Source organism: Sorex fumeus, unplaced genomic scaffold (genome assembly GCF_029834395.1).
Source record: "Sorex fumeus unplaced genomic scaffold, SorFum_2.1 ptg000035l, whole genome shotgun sequence".
Taxonomy (NCBI): Eukaryota; Metazoa; Chordata; class Mammalia; order Eulipotyphla; family Soricidae; genus Sorex; species Sorex fumeus.
In genome coordinates, this window is record NW_026606092.1 from 25,590,311 (window position 1) to 25,612,331 (window position 22,021).

The 22,021-nt window shown below is 33.4% G+C and overlaps 1 protein-coding gene across 1 annotated transcript in view; it reads left to right on the top strand.

Annotated features, from left to right (window-relative positions):
* Nucleotides 1-22,021, top strand: part of LRP1B (LDL receptor related protein 1B) — a 1,985,988-nt gene that overhangs the window by 1,716,932 nt on the left and 247,035 nt on the right. The window contains exon 60 of the mRNA XM_056117551.1: nt 4,472-4,671. Within this exon, the coding sequence (XP_055973526.1) occupies nt 4,472-4,671 (200 nt within the window). The remainder of the gene's footprint in view (nt 1-4,471; nt 4,672-22,021) is intronic.

Sequence of the window (22,021 nt, forward strand, 5' to 3'; positions counted from 1 at the left end):
TAATCCTTATTTATGATTAACATAAAGAATATTAAATTTCAAGTTAAATTATACAATAAATAGGTCTAACTAAATTTATACTCTGCATAGGATTATAGCTATAGCAATAGCCTACACATGTCTTTACAAAAGATAATACATAGATATGTAAATAACTTAATATGTTTTACTGAAAAGGGATTTAAGGACTTTTTTGTTGTTGTTGTGAGTGAATGAAAGGTATGCCAGGAAAATTTATATTTATTTTATTTTATAGCACAGCAGGTAGGGCGTTCGCCTTACAAGCAGCCAACATGGCCGACCCGAGTTCGGTTCCTCCGCCCCTCTCGGAGAGCCCGGCAAGCTACCGAGAGTATTCGATATGCCAGACACAGTAACAACAAAGTCTCCAATGGAGACGTTACTGGGCCCGCTCGAGCAAATCGACGATCAACGGGAGGGCCTTTACCTTTACCTTTACCTTTATTTTGTTATTTATCATTTATTTTTATTAGTGAAACACCATGAGGAACAGTTGTAGACTTACAAACTATCGTGCTTGGGTTTTGGTTATACAATGATCCAGTATCCATCCCTCCATCAGTGCCCATTCTACACCACCAATGAACCCAGTAGCCCTCCCAAACTCCCCATCTACCCACCTTGCTCCACCTCTATGGCAGGACATTCCCTTTTGCTCTCTCTTTCCTTTTGGGTGTTGTGGTTTGCACTACGGAAAATCTGATTTTAGAGGAAGAAATATTATGAAGTTTTATTAAATAGTCAATAAAAATAATCCTTAGTACAGTTCGCATTTATTTTTCTATAGTTAAATAAATATGCACCAGAGAATTATTATAAAGATTAAATTTTACAATTCAAACTTACAAGTTATTTTAGTAGGATGAAACCTTTCTAAATTTATTACTGAATTTAAAGGAAAGAAAAATTGAAGGAAGAAATGAATTTTCTTTTAAAGAAATATATTCTAATCAACCATAAAGGCAACCTCAAGAATTATATATAGCGGTTGTTATCATTAGAAGTAGATTTTCTTTTGTATATCTAGCCTTGCTTATAAAGTCCAGAACAGATATTATTTGAAGGTAACACTTTTTTCATGTGGGGTTTTCAGTAAACATTACAAGTTACATAGATGAAATCTAAAATGCTAATTTTGACATTTTCACTGAATTTTTCATTTTTTTTCAGCCTTATTTACAACTATTTTGTGTTGCTCATAGGCAGTTTGTGTGGACGTATCCCTCAAATGTTACAATTATTATGAGTGAGGGCTGGTTAGATGGTACAGTGGGTAAGATGTTTATATTGCATCAGTTGACCCGAATTCAATCATATGATTCACTTAGGCAGCAGGAGTGATTCCTAAGCTCAGAACCAGGAGCAAATCCTGAGCTCTAACCAAGAGTGATCCTAAAACAAAATATTAAATGGATTTAAATTACAGGTTTCTAATAGAGTTTTAATGAAAATATGAAAACTATTAACAAGCCTTAAAGGTAAAAATATAAATATAAAATATAAATATAAATGAAATTTAGCTACCAGAAACTAACTACATTTATCAAAACACAATAAATTATATGCTTATAGAGACTCATTTTTATCTCTCTTCGTTGTAGTATATTTCTTAAAATCAGTAGAATATGTTCATAGTATTATTCTGCATGAAGTAATAAAACAGTAATGCGCAACAAATCCAGGAATTATTTAATCATTTCATGCAATCTAAATACAACAGGAAACTTCTTAGGTTGGCATTGCAAAACTAAAGAAAAAATATATATGTAGTTACATATATACATAAATACATAAGTAATATATATCTATTTCTGGTGAAGATAATTTAAAGATAACTAATATTCAATGATAACTAATGTCCAGATTTACTTAGTAATTGGATAATTGAAATTTGAACCAAAATAATATTTCTAGGGCTTTTTTGCTTTACACTACAATTTTCTAATTAGAAATAAAAATAGTCAACTTATAAATTCAGCAGCCCAGAATCCTATTTCAAATCCCTCAACAGCATAAGGTAGAACAAGTCATAACTTCTTATGATTTTATCAGTGAAATAAAGTCATTAGACTACATGATATGAAAGACCTGTTACAGCATAAAAGCCTTCAAGTAAGTTCTTTTTTTTAAATCTGAGATAGAATAACATTATCTGGCCCTGAGACAACTCAGATGGTTGGAGTGCATGCTGTATGTACAAATTATGAGTTCAAGCTCTGGTACCACATGATTCCCGCCAGTATTGCCAGATGTAGCAAGAGCACTGCTTAGGTGCCTTGCCCTAAGAAGAAAATTGTTCAAGAAATCTATCTGATACTTAAGATAAGACTTATGTTCAAAGATTTGTCAGCACAAAATTTTCTGTTTATGTCTTCCTTTAATCTAGATAAACCTGTCATTCCTTTCGTATCCCAGTAGTGAATTGTTTTTAACACATGCTTCATTTTTATAATATATTTTACATTCAGTGGCATTGCATTTAATATATAATCTTTGAAGGCAAAATTGTACCTGATTATATGTCCCCAAATGCTGATTGACATCTATTAGATATTATGGCCTTAATGAATCATTGTCTCTAAATATAATTTTGAACTTACTTAAGAATGACCTTGAGTTTTTTCATAAATGTTTCACCAACTGACTTTTGAGTTTTGTTCTGATTACAAGACCTACATTATTGCTGATTTGTGGATTCCTATGTATATAACATATGTGATGTCAGTTGCACTGCAAAAAAGATATGGCATTTGAAACTCAATCTCCAAAATATTTCTTGCGAACTGTTCTATAATTATAAATGCTATCACCCGAACCCATGTAATCATAAATTTGGGTGCATAACTCACATGGAAGTGTTGACTTATAACTTATGAAAAACTGTAAAAATAATATATGATAAAATGTGTTATTTTTCTCAGCAAATAATGTACCAAAATATTTTATAAGCTTCTTTTAAAAATGTAAACTTGGAACTTATGAACTTGTGAATCAGAGAATTTATTCACATCGCAATCAGAAAATTTGATTAACATTTGAATCAGCGAAATGTGAACTTGTGAATCAGAGAATTTTTGAAGAGAAGGGACTATACTAATTTTGTTTGAATGAAAATTTCCATATAATTGAAGAGTCAGGAGCAAAGCAAATTATATGATGAAAACACAAAGTGAGAAGGTAACTCTAATATGCATCTAGATCTATATTTACACATTTCAATATTAGAACATGTTGAACGTTGTATGCTTATTCTCAATAATAGTTGAATAGCAGGAAGAAAACTTCAGACTTAGAATTACTTTTGGGGGGAACTGCTCAGCGCTCAAGGTGACTACTTCACACAATACTTTGGTCACAGGAAGATAGTCCAATGCTTAGGAGCCATGTAGATTGAGCTGCCATGGTCCTCATGTGTTGGGAGTTCACAGGGTTAGTTGTGGAGTACATGTGCTGCCAGGGTAAGATGTTGGGTTTGGTGCTAAGATGTCTCTCCAGGACCCATGTCTGGAATTCTTACATAATTTGTTGAGAGGAACATGGCATATGGACTCCATAAACAAAGAGATTTGATTTCATTATGATATTTATTCAAAGTGCTTTTAAAACAGGTCAGATAAAAACTTTACAATGAAATTAATATTTGCCAATTTTATGTTGTATTCTGGAGGAGCTATGTTTCTCAAATATTTCTCATAAAATATTGCTTTCATTTTACTACTTTAGACAAATGTTTGAAATAACCTATTTTAGAATTTCCTCTGACATAATTTATATGGTAGACATACAATAGGTTGTTCTGGGATAATGGCAGTGTACTTAAGCTGCATTGTTGCTAAATAATTTTATTGCTTAATTATGCAATAAAAGTGTATAATTTTATTGATAGTCACCAGAAACATTGAACACTTTAAATATTAGTAGTATTTAAAGTGTGACCAAGGAACAATACAGTTCACTTATATTTTAAAAAATCGATTCAATTAAATTTAAAGATTCATACTTAAATATTGTTCCAAAACACTGAACATTGTTCATTATCACGCAAATGAAATTTACTTTTTGATCATTTTTATTTTGGATTTTTATATGTAATAAGTCACAAGGAAAAAAGATATACATGTATTGATTATTTTATTCTTCCAACAAAGTAGGTATTTTGATTATATAAATGTGCTAGCTTGGATATCTGTTATTTGCTAGCATTTATAGTGCTATTAGGTATAATGTATTTGCTTACATACTAAAGGTAATATGTTAAAATTTTATGGAAATCTTAAAATAATCCTATTTTAAAATTGTATGAGAAGAGTTTGCACTGAAGTGTGCTAATTAGAAGCTACAATCAGAAAAGTGTCAAGAGTTAATTTTAGAATCACTGATAAAATAAACAAAATATTGTTTAATGGTTTGTTAATCTATTAACAAGATGGCTATTGACTTTTTTCTCTAGGTATTTGTATTGGATTGACTGCTGTGAATATCCTCACATTGGCCGTGTTGGAATGGATGGAACAAATCAGAGTGTTGTGATAGAAACGAAGGTTTCTAGACCCATGGCTCTAACAATAGATTATGTCAACCACAGACTATATTGGGCTGATGAAAATCATATAGAATTTAGCAATATGGATGGATCTCAAAGACATAAAGGTTAGTCCAATAGCCAAAACTTTTCAGTATTTTATCTATGCATGCAATAGCTATTTAGAGACGCAGACTTAAATTATATATATATATATCTTTACTCAGAATATATTTTATTATACACATATACCAACAAAGTTTGTAAATAATCAGATAGACATTATATACATATTTTTATTTCAGATTGTCTATTAACCCACAAAACTTTACTTTCCCTAATTACACTTTTTGGCTAGTTTTTATAATAAATAGATGATTTTTTATTAGTGAATAAACATGGTTTGATGGCACATAAGTTGAAAAAGGTCTTTGCTTACATTGATAAAGCTAGTGTTACAAATTTTATGGTTTAAATTTTCTTAAATTGAAATAACATTAAGTATATATTATTTTAAAGCTGTAAATTAAAATTATTTTAAAGTCATCAATTATAAAATCACCAAAAATCAATGTGAAATCAGCTTTTAAATTATATCAAGAAATTATTTCAAAATAAATTATATTAAATTAAATTATATTAAATTGTGTTGATAGTTAATTACCTAATTTTTATAACTGGCTAGATTAAACATAAAAATGAAAAATAAATGAATGCGAATTGCAGTTTAATGAGTTTATGATAAAATTAGAGGAGCAGAAATTTTAGAGAAATTGAATATGAGGAGAAATCAAGAAGCATATAATAAATATAAATGAAGTATAAGTGAAAATGTTATGGATATAATATTAACTGCAAATTGAAATAACAATGACAATATTTTAGTTATAGTGACTTTTTAATGACTAAATTTTATACAAACTAAAAAAAAGAAATGATTTTTAATTAATTTTAGTCATATATCCTTTGCTATTAGATGTGTTCATATTCAAATAACTCATAAAACAAAAGTTTCATGGAATATCAAATAAAGTATCCAAATTGTTATAGTATAGCTTCTCTGATTGCTTTCTTCTTGAAAGCTACTTAACTTAGTCCTTCAGACAAGGGAAAAAGGTAAGATTGTGAGGATTGCTGTTCATCTGATCTTCTCATCGAACGTGCAAATTTTGAAGGTATGAAATCTTGAGAAAAATGTGGATAATGAGATTATGAACAAAGAAAGATGGTAAAAATCACTGGTCACAACACTTAATTTTACACAATTTTCTCTGAGTTTGTGTTTAAATAAAGTTTTAAGAGTAAAAATGGTTAAGAGTAAAAACACTGAGGTATGACAATTATAATTGGATGACTCATTTAGGTGTTGGAATTCTAATTATAGAGATAAAGAAGCTCATCAGGATTCTATTTGAGTGAAGTATTATTTAAAGATCATTTTAGGATTTTAATTATAGCACAAGTAATTTGTTGACAAATCAAAATCACACAGCATTCAGCAGTTATATTTCCTTTAAGCAATCAATAATGCAATGTTCTGCAACACTCTTAAATCATATAATTGAAAGTGTTATGATAGCAATAGCTAGTTTTTCCAAATAACCAAGGACCCCAACTTTTTTAGTATCTATTCAAAGTATTTTGGTGAATGTATTACTTTCTGCTAAATTTTTACTATACCTACATTTTACTATATCTGCATTTTAAGCAATGCAGATAATTAACAAGTATATCACATTGATTTTTGCCAATTTTCATACACATCATGTTTTTAACTTAAGTTTAAAAAAAATCACTTAAAATGACTACCAGAAGCATTGATTTTTTTCTCCTTCTTTAAAATTTTTTCAGATATGTGAATAGCTAATGCTTTGGAAAACATAATGTAAAATCAAATGGATATAAATATTGGGTCTTTTAATAATGATACTTATGCTGTTAGGTAGATAAATAGATGTATCAGAAATAAATGATAGTCACTTTAACAAAATATTTGACTTAAAAAAACAAAAACCAAAATTCATCTTAATAACATTTCAAAATTTGATTTTGAAAATTCAAATTCCCACTCAGAGTGGGAAAAAGGAAAGTGAAAAAGTTACTGCCTTCAGAAATATTTTCTCCTATGACTTTCTCCGAAAGACTAATGAAAATTTCATTAATATCTTAACAAGTGTTCGCTAATATCTGAAAACAAGCCTATAACTACCTGTTATTTGCTAATGAGCTACTAATTGCAGATAGTATGGATTATGTCAACTGCTCTGCCAATGATGAGTCATATTTCATGTTTGTAAAGTGGAATAGAATGTTTCATCTACTTGTATTTGTCTTTGAGAAGTGTATAGAAAGCGGGCTGGAGAGATAGTATAGTGGATAAGGCACTAGGCTTGCCTTCAGCCTACTGGGGTTTGATCATCAGCACCCCATATGGTTCCCTGAGCCCACTATGAGTGTTCCTGAGTGGAGAACCAGGGCTTTCCCCTGGGGACCACTGGATGTGGCCTCCAAACCAAACCAAACCAAACCAACAAAAAGGCCTGAGCAGCAGTAGAGGTGTAGGATGTTTGCCTGCACAGAGCTGAGTGGGGTTCTGTCCCCCAGATAAGGTATGGGGTACTCCGAACCAACCAGGAGTAAACTGAGCACAGCAACAAGAGAAAGCCCGGAATACTGTAGAGTGCCATCTTGTGCCATATCCTTAACAACAACAAGAAAAAAAAAAAGGAAAAGAGAAAAAGAGAAAATTCTGTGTTTTGGGTTTGTGCTTTGAGGGAGAAAATGAGTCCTTGATATCAGTATTAGTATTATTTTGGTAGTTGACCTCTAATTCTTTTTAAATTATTTTTGTTTATCCTGGACTGGAGCGATAGCACAGGCCTTGCATGTGAGCAACCCAGGTTCGATTCCTCCATCCCTCTCGGAGTGCCCGGCAAGCTACTAGAAGCATTCCACCTGCATGGCAGAGCCTGGAAAGCTCCCTGTGGTGTGTTCAATATGCCCAAAACAGTAACAAGTCTCACAATGGAGATGCTACTGGCGCTTGCTTGAGCAAATCGATGAACAACAGGAGGACATAGTGATACAGTGCTATTTATCCTATTCAATATAACAAAAGCTCAATCTTACTAAAATAACAGAATATGCCAGTGATATTTAGTAATTTGTGGATATTAAGGATTATTAAAATATTTCAAAATTATATCTTTTTATGAGCTAAATTTCAATAGTAGAGAAACTCTGTAAATAGGACTTTACAGTTTAGAAATTTATTTCCCCGGATGAATTTTGACTTAAACCATACATATTGCAAAAGTGGATGTATTAGTCTATTATTATTTGCCATACGAAGACCTTTTAAGCTTTAGAATTCTATATCCCAATGTATCAGATTACCTTCAGAACACATGTTCTTATAGTGTACTTGAGAAATTTCATTCTTCTTTCTCAACTATTCTCTCTTCCCCAAAATACCTCCTAAGTCCAAACATCATAATGGGTAATTTAAAAAAACTTTCCTTAGCTTAGAAGTCTTTAGGTGTATTTTAGCCATACAATATCTCCCCAAATGCCTATATATATATATATAAAATTATATTAGATTTTGCTATAAAAGATATAATAAAAAACATTAATCTTTGTAATCATGAAAATAATATTACAGAATATCCTACATATTACTAGATAACTGCATCAGATCATTTGAAATTGTTTTGATTACTTCACTTTTTAAAATTTCTTTCACTTAGACTGTTCATTCATTCTTTCATACATTCACTCTTTTGACAAACAAACACTGATTATTTTTCCTGTGTCATTCTTTATGCTTCAACCTGAGCTAGAATGATAAATAAGCCCATATTTTTAAAGCACTTTCATATTTTATTTTATAGTAAATATATTTTATTTGGAGAGTTTTTGAATGTATGGATGAGAGAGCAAGCGAGAGAGAGAGAGAGAATGAGAGAAAGAGAGAGAGAGTAATGCACACAAGAGAGAACACAGGTTTCTCCAAGGGCAGAGAGAGGCCCTACACACATCCTAGCTTTAACCTTGAAAGCATAAAAGTACACATCTCAAGACGGGAGATGCGGGCCACACATTTGCTTCGCCATGTGGGCACAAGCAGAACGTTGGCTCGGGCAGCATACGTGCTCCACTTTCATATTTTAAATGGGGAATGAAAACCAATGTTTTTTAATTAAAATATAACTAAGACTGATATGCAAAATATCTATGCAAAATATCTATGCAAATAAAACTATGCAAAATATAAGTGCAGGCAGGAAGTGGGGATACCTTAGCTTAAATAAGAGAATCTTTGAGAAATCTTTGGAATATTAGTACCTACTCTCCATGTGGTGAGACACAGAAATGACTCTTCACACAAAGGAAGCAGAATTTGCAAAAAATAAGTAGTAGAATCTGGAAATAGTATGAGATTTAAGCAATCTGGCTATGACAGGAAGGCTTTTAAGAGGGAAATAATGATTCATGATGAAGATGGCATGCTGACGCGATAGCACAGTGGTAGGGCGTTTGCCTTGTGCTCAGCCAGCCCGGTTGAGCCGGGTTCGATTCCTCCGCCCTTCTTGGAGAGCCCGGCAAGCTACGAGATTATCTTGCCCACACGGCAAAGCCTGGGAAGCTACCCTGGCAAGATACTGTGTTTGGGATATTGATGTATTCAATATGCCAAACACAGTAACAACAAGTCTCACAATGGAGACATTACTGGGCCCTCTTGAGCAAATCAAAAAACAACGCGAGGACAGTGACAGTGACAGTGACAGATGAAGAAGGATCTAATGATACCAAATTGTGACAGAACTTACATATAATAATTTGGAATTTATCCTTTGGGTAATAGAGAGCCATTGATGGTGTATAGTTAATAGAGTGTGATTATTTGATTTGACATCAGCATGGAAATTAAAAGACCCAGGAAGAGTAAACAATTTAAAGGCTGTTAAAATATTTTAGGAAAAACACTTAATGTGATTATACCTTTATGAAAGTTATATAACTGAATAAATGAGAATAATTTTTTAGGATTAACATAGAAATATTGGCCACCAAATGCAGATATTAAGTAATTCATTTATATCATTTCCAATCATGTAGAAAAAATAGTTTATTTGTACATTTTTAATGAATTTGAAAGCTCCAAAAAGAGTGTAATTTAGAGATTATTCTTGGAAAATTCTCTTTTAATGAAAGATCCATTCATCTGAACAAAATTTTCTGTATTAAAGGAATATGAAAATGTGGTTAAATGCCATCTTACTGAATCTTTTCTTAAGAATCATTTCAGGACAACTCAGTATTTATATAAAAGAAAACTTGCCAAGAATCTCTGTTATTTATCTTGAGATATAAAATATGGCAAATTAACTTAAGTGTTTTAATTAAAGTTATAATCAAAATAAAACTATCAAATAGGGGTCAGATATATAATTTTGGGTTAAGATGTTTTCCTGAACTTAGTCTATACAAATTCTCTCCCCAAACTTTTGGGGACTTTTCTTCCCTTTTCCCCACGCTCCCTCCAAAACCTGCCCCCCCCACACTCACAAAAAAAAGAGGCTTTTTTTGCATGTAGCTGATCCTGGTTCAATCCCCAACACTATATAGTCCCCTGAGTAATTCTAGAAATGATCCCTGAGCACAGGGCCAGGAGTAAACCCGAAAACAGGAAAACAAAAGTATTTTTATTAATAATATATTTGTTATAGATATGTGTATTTGGATATGTCATTTCCAATCCCAAGCCACATCACACCTCAGAAAAATTTAGTTTTTCATTTTAGATAAGAAGTAATAAGTCCTCACCGGAATACTAAGTTATCAATTATTTAGTATTAGTAAATCTTTAAGTGATAGCATCGCATCAGAATGGAGGTAAAAAAAAGAATCCATAGGATGGAAACAGGTAGACAGGGAACCAAAAATATAAAACAGGATCAATTAAGACCTTTATTTAATTTGTTTTTACGCTAAATTTATAGCTATTTTACAATCTAGGTTGTTCTATACTATAAAAATACTATAAAAAATAGGGCACAGCGGGTAGGGCATTTGTCTTGCATGCGGCTGACCCGGATTCTATTCCCAGCATCCCATTTGGTCCCCTGAGCACCGCCAGGAGTAATTTCTGAGTACAGAGCCAGGAATAACCTCTGTGCATCGCTGGATGTGACCCAAAAAAGAAAAAAAAACTATAAAAATAATATTGGGAAAGCAATATCAAATGGAATTTTAGAAGCAAATTTTTAAGTTTCTGGTGGTTAATGAAACCAAATCGAATGTTTACCCATTTAAAAAAATTAATAACCTTTGTATGCTTCCCAAACTGAGCTTAAGGGGTTAAAGTCTAAATCTCAGTCAGGTTTGGTGAACCATGTGGTGCCACAGGTAGAACCAGAGTCAGGCACACAGAAGACATGTTCCTTAATATTTATACTTTATTTCTATTTATACTTTACATCTATATTCCAAATGAAAACCATTTAATTTTAGGATAATTTTCAGTCGAAGTCTGAGAGTGGGTTGGAAAACTGTAATGATAAAATGCTTTCTACTTATCCTTGATGAAATGATGGAAGATAAATCATACAACACTATGAACTGATGAAATACATGGGTGGAAAATCTATAATCTTGATTATTGCTTTCTATTTTAGATATATTACGCGTGGTATTTTATTTATTTTCTAATTTCAATGAAGTTTTCTCAGTCCAAGAATGGAACCATTGCCTGAGAAATTTATAATTTTATTAGAATCCTTCTATGTTCAATAAATTGTGCCTGATGTACTACATGAGATTTTATTCTGTCAAGAAATGCTACGAGAAAACTGATATTGAAGCCACAGGGATATGTCCAATGTTGCAGAATTGATAAGCGGGGTATCAGAAATAAGTATTTGTAAAAACTTCTTTCTCCCCAATTCTTTCTTATGAAATGATAATTTATTAAAGATTTCTTGTCAGCTTTTCTAATAGCAACAGTTACTGCAAAAATACATACTTGAACATATAAAGGCATATACACACAGAGTTCATGAAATCCATTAAAGAGCTTAGATAAATTGCAAAACACACAAACAATAAACACCTATAATAGCTTAAGTTATCTGTACATAACTATGGTAAAAGAAAACAATTATCTCTTAATATTCATATTTTAGGTTATTTGTATGGAAAAGATAAGAGAATAATAATATTTAAAAAGACTATATATCCTAATATAGAGTACATTTTTGGTGCAATTTGGTGTTACAATTTACTGTTGTCAGTTAACTACACCTATTTATAAAAAACTTTTAAAATTCCTGTTTAAAAACCTATATCACAGCATTTCTAAAATATAACCAGTGACCTGCTTTTGTTATTGATTTTATTTACTCCAATTTTCTCTGAATCAACTAGTTATAATTACATTATATATTTTTCTGGGAAATATTTCAAGAATAACTTTGTGTTTCTGTCTTAAAATTCGAGGCTCTGTTTTCATGTTTTTTAAATAAAATTCCAGCAAATATTTACTTAGATCAAACTTTTGTTCTGATTATTTCTTACAAAGTAAATACACTATGATTTAGTATTTTTTGTTTCCTATTAATTGTGCCATTATAATTGTGAAAACATGGAGAGATGGTTTCCTGCAAAAAGCTGAAAATATTCTTGACACAAGGTTGAAAATATAATGTAAGAATTAACATCTGGCACCTTAGACCACTCGGCCATCCTGACACACACACAAAAAGATATCTTGACCTGGGTTGTAAAATATGTATCTGTTCCCATAAGTTTTTCAGACATTTTTTGTATTGCTGAATATTTTTTAAAAATTATTTCTTTGTTTAAGAAAAGTTCATCATGTATGTAAAAGGTAAAGGCAAAGGCCCTCCCGTTGATCGTCGATTTGCTCGAGCGGGCCCAGTAACGTCTCCATTGGAGACTTTGTTGTTACTGTGTCTGGCATATCGAATACTCTCGGTAGCTTGCCGGGCTCTCCGAGAGGGGTGGAGGAATCGAACTCGGGTCGACCATGTTGGCCGCGTGCAAGGCAGACGCCCTACCCGCTGTGCTATCGCTCCAGCCCAAGCTATTTTATATAATACACTAAAAAACGTGAACTCATAACTGCTAATTTCCCTGAAAAATGATTGTTGAGTATGTACGTAAAGTATAACTTATCATTGAACTTCCTTGTATTTCTTGGACAAAATGTTTGACAATTCATTCATTTATGTTGACTATAGATATTAATTTATTTTTATACTTCCAGACCAGGATAGTCTCATATTGAATTGTCAGTATCGTAGCTCCTCTATATTGCTTGTTTATAACCATGAGAATATAGTGGAATTGTAAAGGGTTATGTTGTGTTTGGATTTGGATTTGAAAATCCAAATTTTAACTCAGTCAGTCATAGTCTAACTAATGATGGACAAGATATTCAGATCTCAGCTTTCTTTTAATGAAACAACTTAAAATATATTTAAAATGTCTTGTTCACAGAGTATGTACTAAAATTCAATGGCCGTTGATTTTGTCTCTGTGGAAATTTAACTATCCATTGAAGGCCACCAAAAAATTGATGGGGATAATAAATGCAACAGCACCCTCCAATTTTATAGAATTCTAGAATGTTTCTGTCCTAGTAAGATACAGAATTTTAGTACTTTTGAAAAAAGAAGTCCCTATCATTCACAGTTCATTACAAACAGTAGATTTCACAGGCTATTTTATGCCAATTGTATTGATGCACTGCTGTTTACAATACAATAAAAGTTAATGGAAGGGAGAGAAACATAATTCAGTTACTATAGAAATGTTCCCAAACCAGTAAAATAAATTGAAATTAACTGCCATTTCTAAAAAGTCTTAGAATTTCAGTGTCAATCTTTTTTTTTTCAATTTTGTCCTTCTGGAGGCACACATTGAATTGAATTGTATATGTTTAATATTTGGATTCCTTCTTTAAAATCTTACGTATTTTTATGTATTTTCTAAATAAAAAAATATGTAAAATAGTACCTAGTGGAACATTCAGCAGTTTTCAGCAACTTTACAATCCAGTTATGAGGTGATAGCTTGAAATTTGATTTATTCTTTAAATAAGCACTACATTTTACCTTGTTTCAATGTTTTTATTTTTATCTATATATTGTATAGGAAATAAACAATTTACTAACATTTATTAAATAAATATGCTTGAGTTACTGATTGGAATTGTCAGAGGAGGGCAATACTATTAATTCCTTAAGTTGATTTACTTATTCCTAGGACTACCTAAAAATCTTTGAGGATTCTTATAATGAGTGATACTATTTTGTATTTTGTTAATTTTTTTTATGTTTGGTTGGCACCTGGGGATGCTTAAGGTTTACTCCAATCTTTGTGCTTGGCAGCCGCTCCTAGTGGTGCTCTGAGAACCATATGCACACGCAGGAATTGACCAGTCCTAAGTCAGCTAGCTGGAAGGGAAACAACTCATCCTCTGTATTTCTGGCCCTTTGTTTTTATTGCAGAACCATTCTTTCTGTTTTTGTTGTTATTTGGGTCACACCCAGTGTTTATCAGGGGTTACTTCTGATTCTGCACTCAGAAATTACTCTAGATGGTGGGTGTCTAGAGGGGATATTGGGATGTTAGGGATCGAACCCAGGTCTGATATGTGCAAGGCAAATAAATGATCTACCCTTTGTATAATTGCTCCATGGTCCCACCCACCCCCAAAGCACTTTTAAATTGTATGAATGTCTGTCCCTCTCCTTCTGACTTATTTCACTTTGCATGATATTTTCCATGTAGTACCATTTGTATGTAAATTTCATGACTTCATCTTTTCTAACAGCTACATAGTACTCCATTGTGTAGATGTACCAAAGTTTTTTAATCAGTCATCTGTTCTCGGGCACTCAGGTTTTTTCCAGATTTTGGCTATTGTGAACATTACAGCAATGGACATATAAGTACAGATATAATTCCGACTATACTTTTTTGCCTCTCTGGGGTATATTCCCAGGAGACTAACACCCAAGAATAGCCAAGATAAGTACTAGGAGGTTCACTCCATGGCTTGGAGGCCAGCCGCACATTCTAGGGGAAAAGGCAGCTCAGATAGAGAAGGGAGCACCATGTAAAGGGTGTTGGGAGGATCCTCCCAGGATGAGAGATGCATGCTGAAAGTAGACAATAGATCAAACGTGATTGCCACTCAATGCCTCTTTTGCAAACCACAGCACCCAAAAGGAGAGAGAGAACAAAAGGGAATGCCCTGCCACAGTGGTGATGGAGAATGGGCACTGGTGGAGGGATGGGTACTCGATCATTGTATAACTGAAACCCAAGCGCAAAAATTTGCAAATCTACAACTGTACCTCATGGTGTTTCACTAATAAAAATTAATAAAAAGAAAGTATTCTTGATGCCCCAAATAAATATTCAAAAGTTTTCTAACAAAAAATAATTGTATAATTGTGTAAAGGCCAGACATTTTAAATAATACTTGAAATATATTTCAAAGGCAAAATGTTTTGCTTTCCCTAGTATCTTCTAATAAATATATCCCTAAGCTTTATGTGTGTAGACAATCCTAACTCCTATATTTAGTACTGAAAACAACATTTCTAAGAATTGCATTTCAAAGAAACAGTTATATATCTTTATCAAGTGCATGAAGCCAAGCTGCTTGTTTCCTTCAAATATTGTAGAGTAGAGTAGTGTCATGAACGAGAATATATTTATAGGCACAGTCAAAGTTTCATAATAAATGTACCACATAAACTGGGTATATAGCTCAGTGGTAATATGTGTGCTTTCCAAGTATGAGGCGCTGATTTGGTGCTGAGTATTACAAAATAAACAACAGGAAAAGAAAGTACTATAATTTTGTCAATTTTGTAAAACAACTCCACACCCATTAATAAGAAAATATTTTTTAAAATGTTTAAAATCAGAATGTTCTCATTTGACATTATTTTGTGAAAGATTTAAAAATACACAGGTGAATCACTTATTTTTATATAATGTAGAGAATAATATATTGGAGGTGATTAGGTGGCAAAAAGCATAAAGAGATAACTAAATGATGGGAAATAATTCTTTAACTCCTTAGTATTGGCTTTAATCTAACCAGAAGACTCAAATACAAGTTTTATTTTTATATTCCACATGCACTGTATATTTATTTCCTTTTCGCTATTTTTCTAAATGTTCATGTTATTGGGGCTGGAGTGATAGCACAGCGGGTAGAGTGTTTGCCTAGCATGCGGCCGACCCGAGTTCGATTCCCAGCATCCCATATGGTCCCCTGAGCACTGCCAGGAGTGATTCCTGAGTGCATGAGCCAGGAGGAACCCTCGTGCATCGCCAGGTGTGACCCAAAAAGCAAAAATAAATAAATAAATAAATAAATAAATGTTCATGTTATCTGATTTTAGTATCATCATTTTTTTTTTTTTGGTTTTCCATTTTCTTGAAGTATCAGTCTCATCTCTTTTATATTAAGATTATATCTGTACTTTTAGTTAAGGATCTTTAGAAGTCTCCATGATGATTGTTTTTGTTTTGTTTCTGGACACACCCTTCTGTTCTCAAGGCATATTCCTGTCTCTGTGCTCAGGGCTCATCATAAATGCGTTTGTACTTTAATCTGTCTGGTAATTCTGTACTTCTTATTTGGAGAATTCAGTACTTTCACATTAAGCTGGTCATTGTCATATGCCTCTAGTAGTAGGTTTCAGTTTATATATTTTCTTGTTCAATTTTTTTGTAGGTTTGTTGTTGCTGTTGTTGTTGTTCTTAGAACTCCTTTGAACATTGCTTAATTTTTTTGGCTTGTTTGTTTGTTTTAGATGGCTTTTAATCTCTCATGAATGTATATATAAAAAATCTTAAAGTATTATTCTTGCCTGCAACTTAAATCTTTAAGTATTTTTAATATTTCTTTACATTTTCTCCTGGCTTATAGAATTTTTGCTTAGAAACCTGATGAAAGACTCCTGAGAATATCTTTCTCATTTACATGTTTTTTTTTTATCCCAGATACCATAAGATTAATTGCTTTGTATTTTCTCCTGTATTATAATATCTTCATTACTGTCACTCATAGCATAGGTATCTTTGCTTTTAAATAACTAAATATTCTGGATCTTCGTAAATTTATGTATTCAATTCCTTCACACATCATGTTTTTGAAAGCTTATTTTGAACAAACTTTCTGTCCACTACACTATTTTTTCTAGAATACCCATTATTCTTACAATGTTTTTTTTTTTATGGAGCTGAATAGTTCTTATGATTTCTTCATTTATTTTAGTCATCTCTCTTCTTTCACCTGAATGATTTCTACAATACTATATTTAAGATCACTGACTGTCATTCATTTGATCTATTTGATTCGCATAGTTTCCTCAAGTATTCTCATTTTCCTCATTGAGATCTTTATAGTAAAAGTAAGTAAAGGCCCTCCCGTTGATCGTCGATTTGCTCGAGCGGGCCCAGTAACGTCTCCATTGGAGACTTTGTTGTTACTGTGTTTGGCATATTGAATACTCTCGGATAGCACAGCGGGTAGGGCGTTCGCCTTACACGCGGCCAACATGGCCGACCCGACCCGAGATCTTTATATTTTAAATATTTTATTTTCTGGCTAAAGATTCTGTTTTAACTTCTCATAATTAAATTTACTTCTAAAATTATTGATTTGTTTCTGAGTTATGTTGTATATCTGATTTACTTTTCAAATTTCTCAAGTAGTACTTCATCTTCTATCCCTTTGAAGACTCATATCAATGCATGAACTATCTGAAATTTATTTTACCTCTTTGAGTCTCATAGTAATTCTAACTTTCATATTAGCACTGTAGCACTGTTTTCCCGTAGCTGATCGATTTGCTCGAGCAGACGTTAGGAGTTGTAATTTCCTATTTTTTTTTTAATTTTGATTCTAAATAGTTATTCTTTTTTTCCTAGTCATATTATTTTTCTTTGAGTTCTCAAGTAGCCATATTTTAGATATGATTTTGTCTAATCAATAGGTAATCTTAAATTCCCTCACTTTTAAATCACATATTACATTTGTTTAGAAACTTATTTATAAGTCTTCTAGTATAAACTACTGCTCATTATTATAAGTCTAACTTTTGCTCAGTACCAATGTAGGAAACTCGAGTAATATCAACTCAGATCGGATATATACTATAATTTTCACAGAATGGAAGAATTTTATTTATTAATTTGAAGTCAACCATTGATGTATGTATTTTTAATTATAATATACTATTCCAAAATTCACTTTGACCATATGAGAAAATGTTGAATATCTTTAATTTTCTTGTAATTTCTCATGCCTTTGTTCATTTTGAATAATAGTTTTGATCTATGATCCTAAAATATTATTTGTAATAGAATTAGCATTAAACAGGACTGTATTATACAGCAGGAAAGAATAATGTTTAGGAATTAAGTGAAATAAAGCATAGTGTATTCTATTATAGATGGTTCTGAAATATAATCATACCCCATTTTTTTAAGTTTACTTTAGGGTGATGGAGCAATACACAGTTATGATGTTTGCCTTGCACACAGCTGCTCCAAATTTGTTATTCAGCACCATATCGTCTCTAGAGATCACCAGGAGAGCACTCTGTGTCAGAGCCAGGACCAAGTCCTGAGCACTGCTAGGTGCGGCTCAAAAGCTCCACCCTCCTACCCCATAAAATGTTAGTTTTTGGCACAGCGGGTAGGGCGTCTGCCTTGCACGCAGCCAACATGGCCAACCTGAGTTCGATTCCTCCGCCCCTCTCGGAGAGCCCGGCAAGCTACCGAGAGTATTCGATATGCCAGACACAGTAACAACAAAGTCTCCAATGGAGACGTTACTGGGCCCGCTCGAGCAAATCGATGATCAACGGGAGGGCCTTTACTTTTTTTTTTAATTTACTCTCATGAAAAAAATACATATTCAGTACATTTTGTTAACTGAAGTTAATTCAAAGTGAGTCCACTTTATTTGGGAGGTGATTGAGAAATTGGCTTCACCTAAATATGCTCAGTAATTACTCCTGATTCTGTTCTCAGAGATCACTCTGCTGGTGCTCAGGGGAACATACATAGTGCTAGATAGTGAAGTGGAATTGACCACATGCATAAACACCTGAAACCCTGTTCTATCTCTCTGACCAGAGAATTTTCACTATTTGGTGGCAAAGAGTGGATAGGAGCCTGGAGAGTTAGTTGAAAAGTATTTTAGTTAGATAATTCAGGGTAACTTAAAGCCTGAAATCCTCGGGCCAGATTTGACATCTCCAGTTTAATAGCCACAGAAATCTGAGATTTGTTTTCACTATCAAGACAGTAGCTTGTATATATCCACATATACATTTTGTATGCATATAAATGCATATGTAATATAAATATATGAATTCATTATATTTTGATATTGTTATATATGTAAATATGCAGGTATGTGTATATATGTGTATATATGTGTGTGCACATGAATTCATTTTGCAGCAACCTATTCCAGAGGTAGCTTGCGCCCAAACCAGTCAGTATGCCTACAGCTGTATGAAGTATAGTCTGTTTTGATAGGGCATTTGTAACCAAGGCTACTGTCTCAGCAATCATTCTGTGGAAATTAATACACTGGACATTTTTCCACACACCCACCCGCCCACGCTATCTTCTGTTTTCTTCATAAACTAGAAACCATTATCCACCCACCCACTGACCACTATAGGGAATCTTAACACCTTGGCCTGTTACAACACTTTTCTCTATTATCTGGTTTTATTATCTGTTAACCAGTTTTTTTTTTAGAAGCAGTTGTTTAATCTTCCCTTTTTATCAACATCATTTGGGTTCTCATTCTTTAATGCTTTAAATTATGCCCTAGCTTATCTATTTATCTCATTGTTTGCTTTTATTCAAAAAGATACCAGAGAAAATTGTTAGAGTTTAGATCTCTTAAGAGTATAGGATTAGTAAGCATTCTTATCTCTCCTGAAAATAGATGGTGTTTTAGAAGGTTAAGTAGCTTGCAGTACTCTATCTAGGCATAGTGGTGTACCGAAGTATATTGAATGCCACTAATTATTTCTGATCAGGGAACAGAAATAAACCAAGATGTATTGTCGGGATCCTGGCCAGTAGACCCCGACAAACTGGAGTACGAACCCCCTGAAGTCGCAGACTTACTCCCTAAAGGGGAGAGAGTGGGTAGTGGAGAAGCCTCTGCCTTGGCTCTCTGCACACCGCAGGATTCCTGAGTTCCTGCGCGGGGGGGGAGAGGGGGGTGGCTACCGTGGAGTCTGGTGGTCAAATAGTTCTCCGTTTATTGGCCCCTACCCAGGGATTCTTATAGTACACAGGGTGGAGGTGGGGAGCGATTCCACAGTCAGCATGGTTCCCTAGTACAGCATGTTTCTCAGGCTCCTCAGGTAGGGCTCACAGATGTCAGCTAACGATCTACATATCCTGCTCTTAGGGCCAGGTTAACAATATGGGTAGGTGGGCACAGTCATATTCCTCATTCTTAACTAGAGTGAACGCCTGCGGGGAGTGCTGGAGTGGATCCCCTGGATCTTTGTAAACAGGGCTGGTTTTTGCTTCCAGGAGCAGGGGATTTGGTCAAAGTCTCAGGCTAGCTGCTGAGACCCCAACAATGTATACATACTGTAAATATTAAGTGGAGGAAATGATGCTAATTCTTCTTCTTTTGGGGGGCGGGGTCACAGCCAGCAATGCTCAAGGGTTACTCCCGGCTCTACCCTCAGGAATTACTCCTGGTGGTGCTTGAGGGACGATATGGCATGCCAGCGATTGAACCCAGTTTGGCCCTGTGCAAGGCAAATGCCCTACCATCTGTACTATCACTCCCGCCCTGCTAATTCTATTTTCACCTCATTGCATGCTCTATTTGATAGAAGTCTAACTTGTGTAGATTGCTTCATACAGTTTTTTTTTTCACCTTCTGGGGAAGTTCTGCTGAAATATTATGTAGTCAGTAGAGGAAAAAGTGAGAATAGTTTTTTTAAATTGTTTATCTACATACCTGGCAATAGAGGATTAAATAGTGACTGAGTTCTTCCTCTACATTCTCTTTCTTCTTGTTTTTCTTTTTTGGTTTTGGAGCCACACCTGGTGATGCTCAGGGCTTACTTCTGGCTCTGCACTGAGGAATCATTCCTGGCAGTGCAGAGGGGACCATATGGAATGCTGGGGATGGAACCCAGATTGGCTGTGTGCAAGGCAAGGACCTTACCTGCTAGACTATCTCTCTGGTCCCTAAAATCTCCTCATTGGGTAGATCTTACTTCAGTTAAAATTTGAGTTAGGTTTTAGTAACAAATGTAAGAGCAAAAAAATTCATCATTAATCTTTGCAGTGTCCAAACGTTTATTAATCATTTCTTTACTAAACTCTTAACAGTCAAAAAAATGTATTTTTGGTACATCACCAAAATCCTAAGTAGTGCACGGATTTAAAAACAACATGAATGGTTAAAATTATTTCCGATATGAGGGGAATGTTATATTTTTTGCCTTAAGGCAGTCAAGCTGGTATGAGCAGACAGGGCACTTGTCTTGTATTGGGCTATCCTGGGTTCAATCGCTAGCACCCCTTAGCCCTGCAAGCAGTGATTCCTGAGTGCAGAGCCAAGAGTAAGCCCTGAGCATAGCTGGGCATAGATAGAAAATAAAATAATCATAATGGTGCTCAAAACAATGTTTTTAAAGAAAGTTTTTGAATTTATTTACAAAGAGAGGCTTAGTAGATAAAGCACAGTTAAAGCATTTACTTGCATATTGTCAACCACATTTTGATCCAAAGCACCACATCTCGTCCCCTGAATACCAAGATCAGGTGTGATCTTGAGTACAGTCAGATATGAATACTGTGCACTACTAGGTGTGGCTTCCCCAAATCTTCCCAAAATATCTTACATATTAAAAATGAGAAAAGAGATAGTTCTGAATGTCACTTAATTAACTGTTTTCTTTGAAACAGTTAATTTCTTTTCTTTAGGACATTGCATTTCCAAATTTAATCTAGGTTGAGGTACAGATTGATCTAACAAAATAGCATTAAATTTCCTTTCAACCAATGCATAAATTTGCCATAATTTAAAAAAATCATCACTAAGGTTATTCATTAGCTTGATATGTTTATAAGTATGATAAATGATGATTATAGTTTAGAACAAATGAATGTTTGAAAATATAGGTAGAGTGTTTTTAGTATTTTAATGAATTCTGGATAGTTACATATAAAATGCCTTAAAATAGTATAAATAAAGCAAGTTGATAAATAGAAAATGTATTAGAGAATAAAAAAGAACATAGTAAATAAATTTTTGTTAAGTACTGGCCTATTATTGTGTAGTTCAATTTCAAATATACTCTTCTTTCAATGCTACACATTTATTTAGTCCTTTGAGTTTTCAACTTATGATGAATTGTG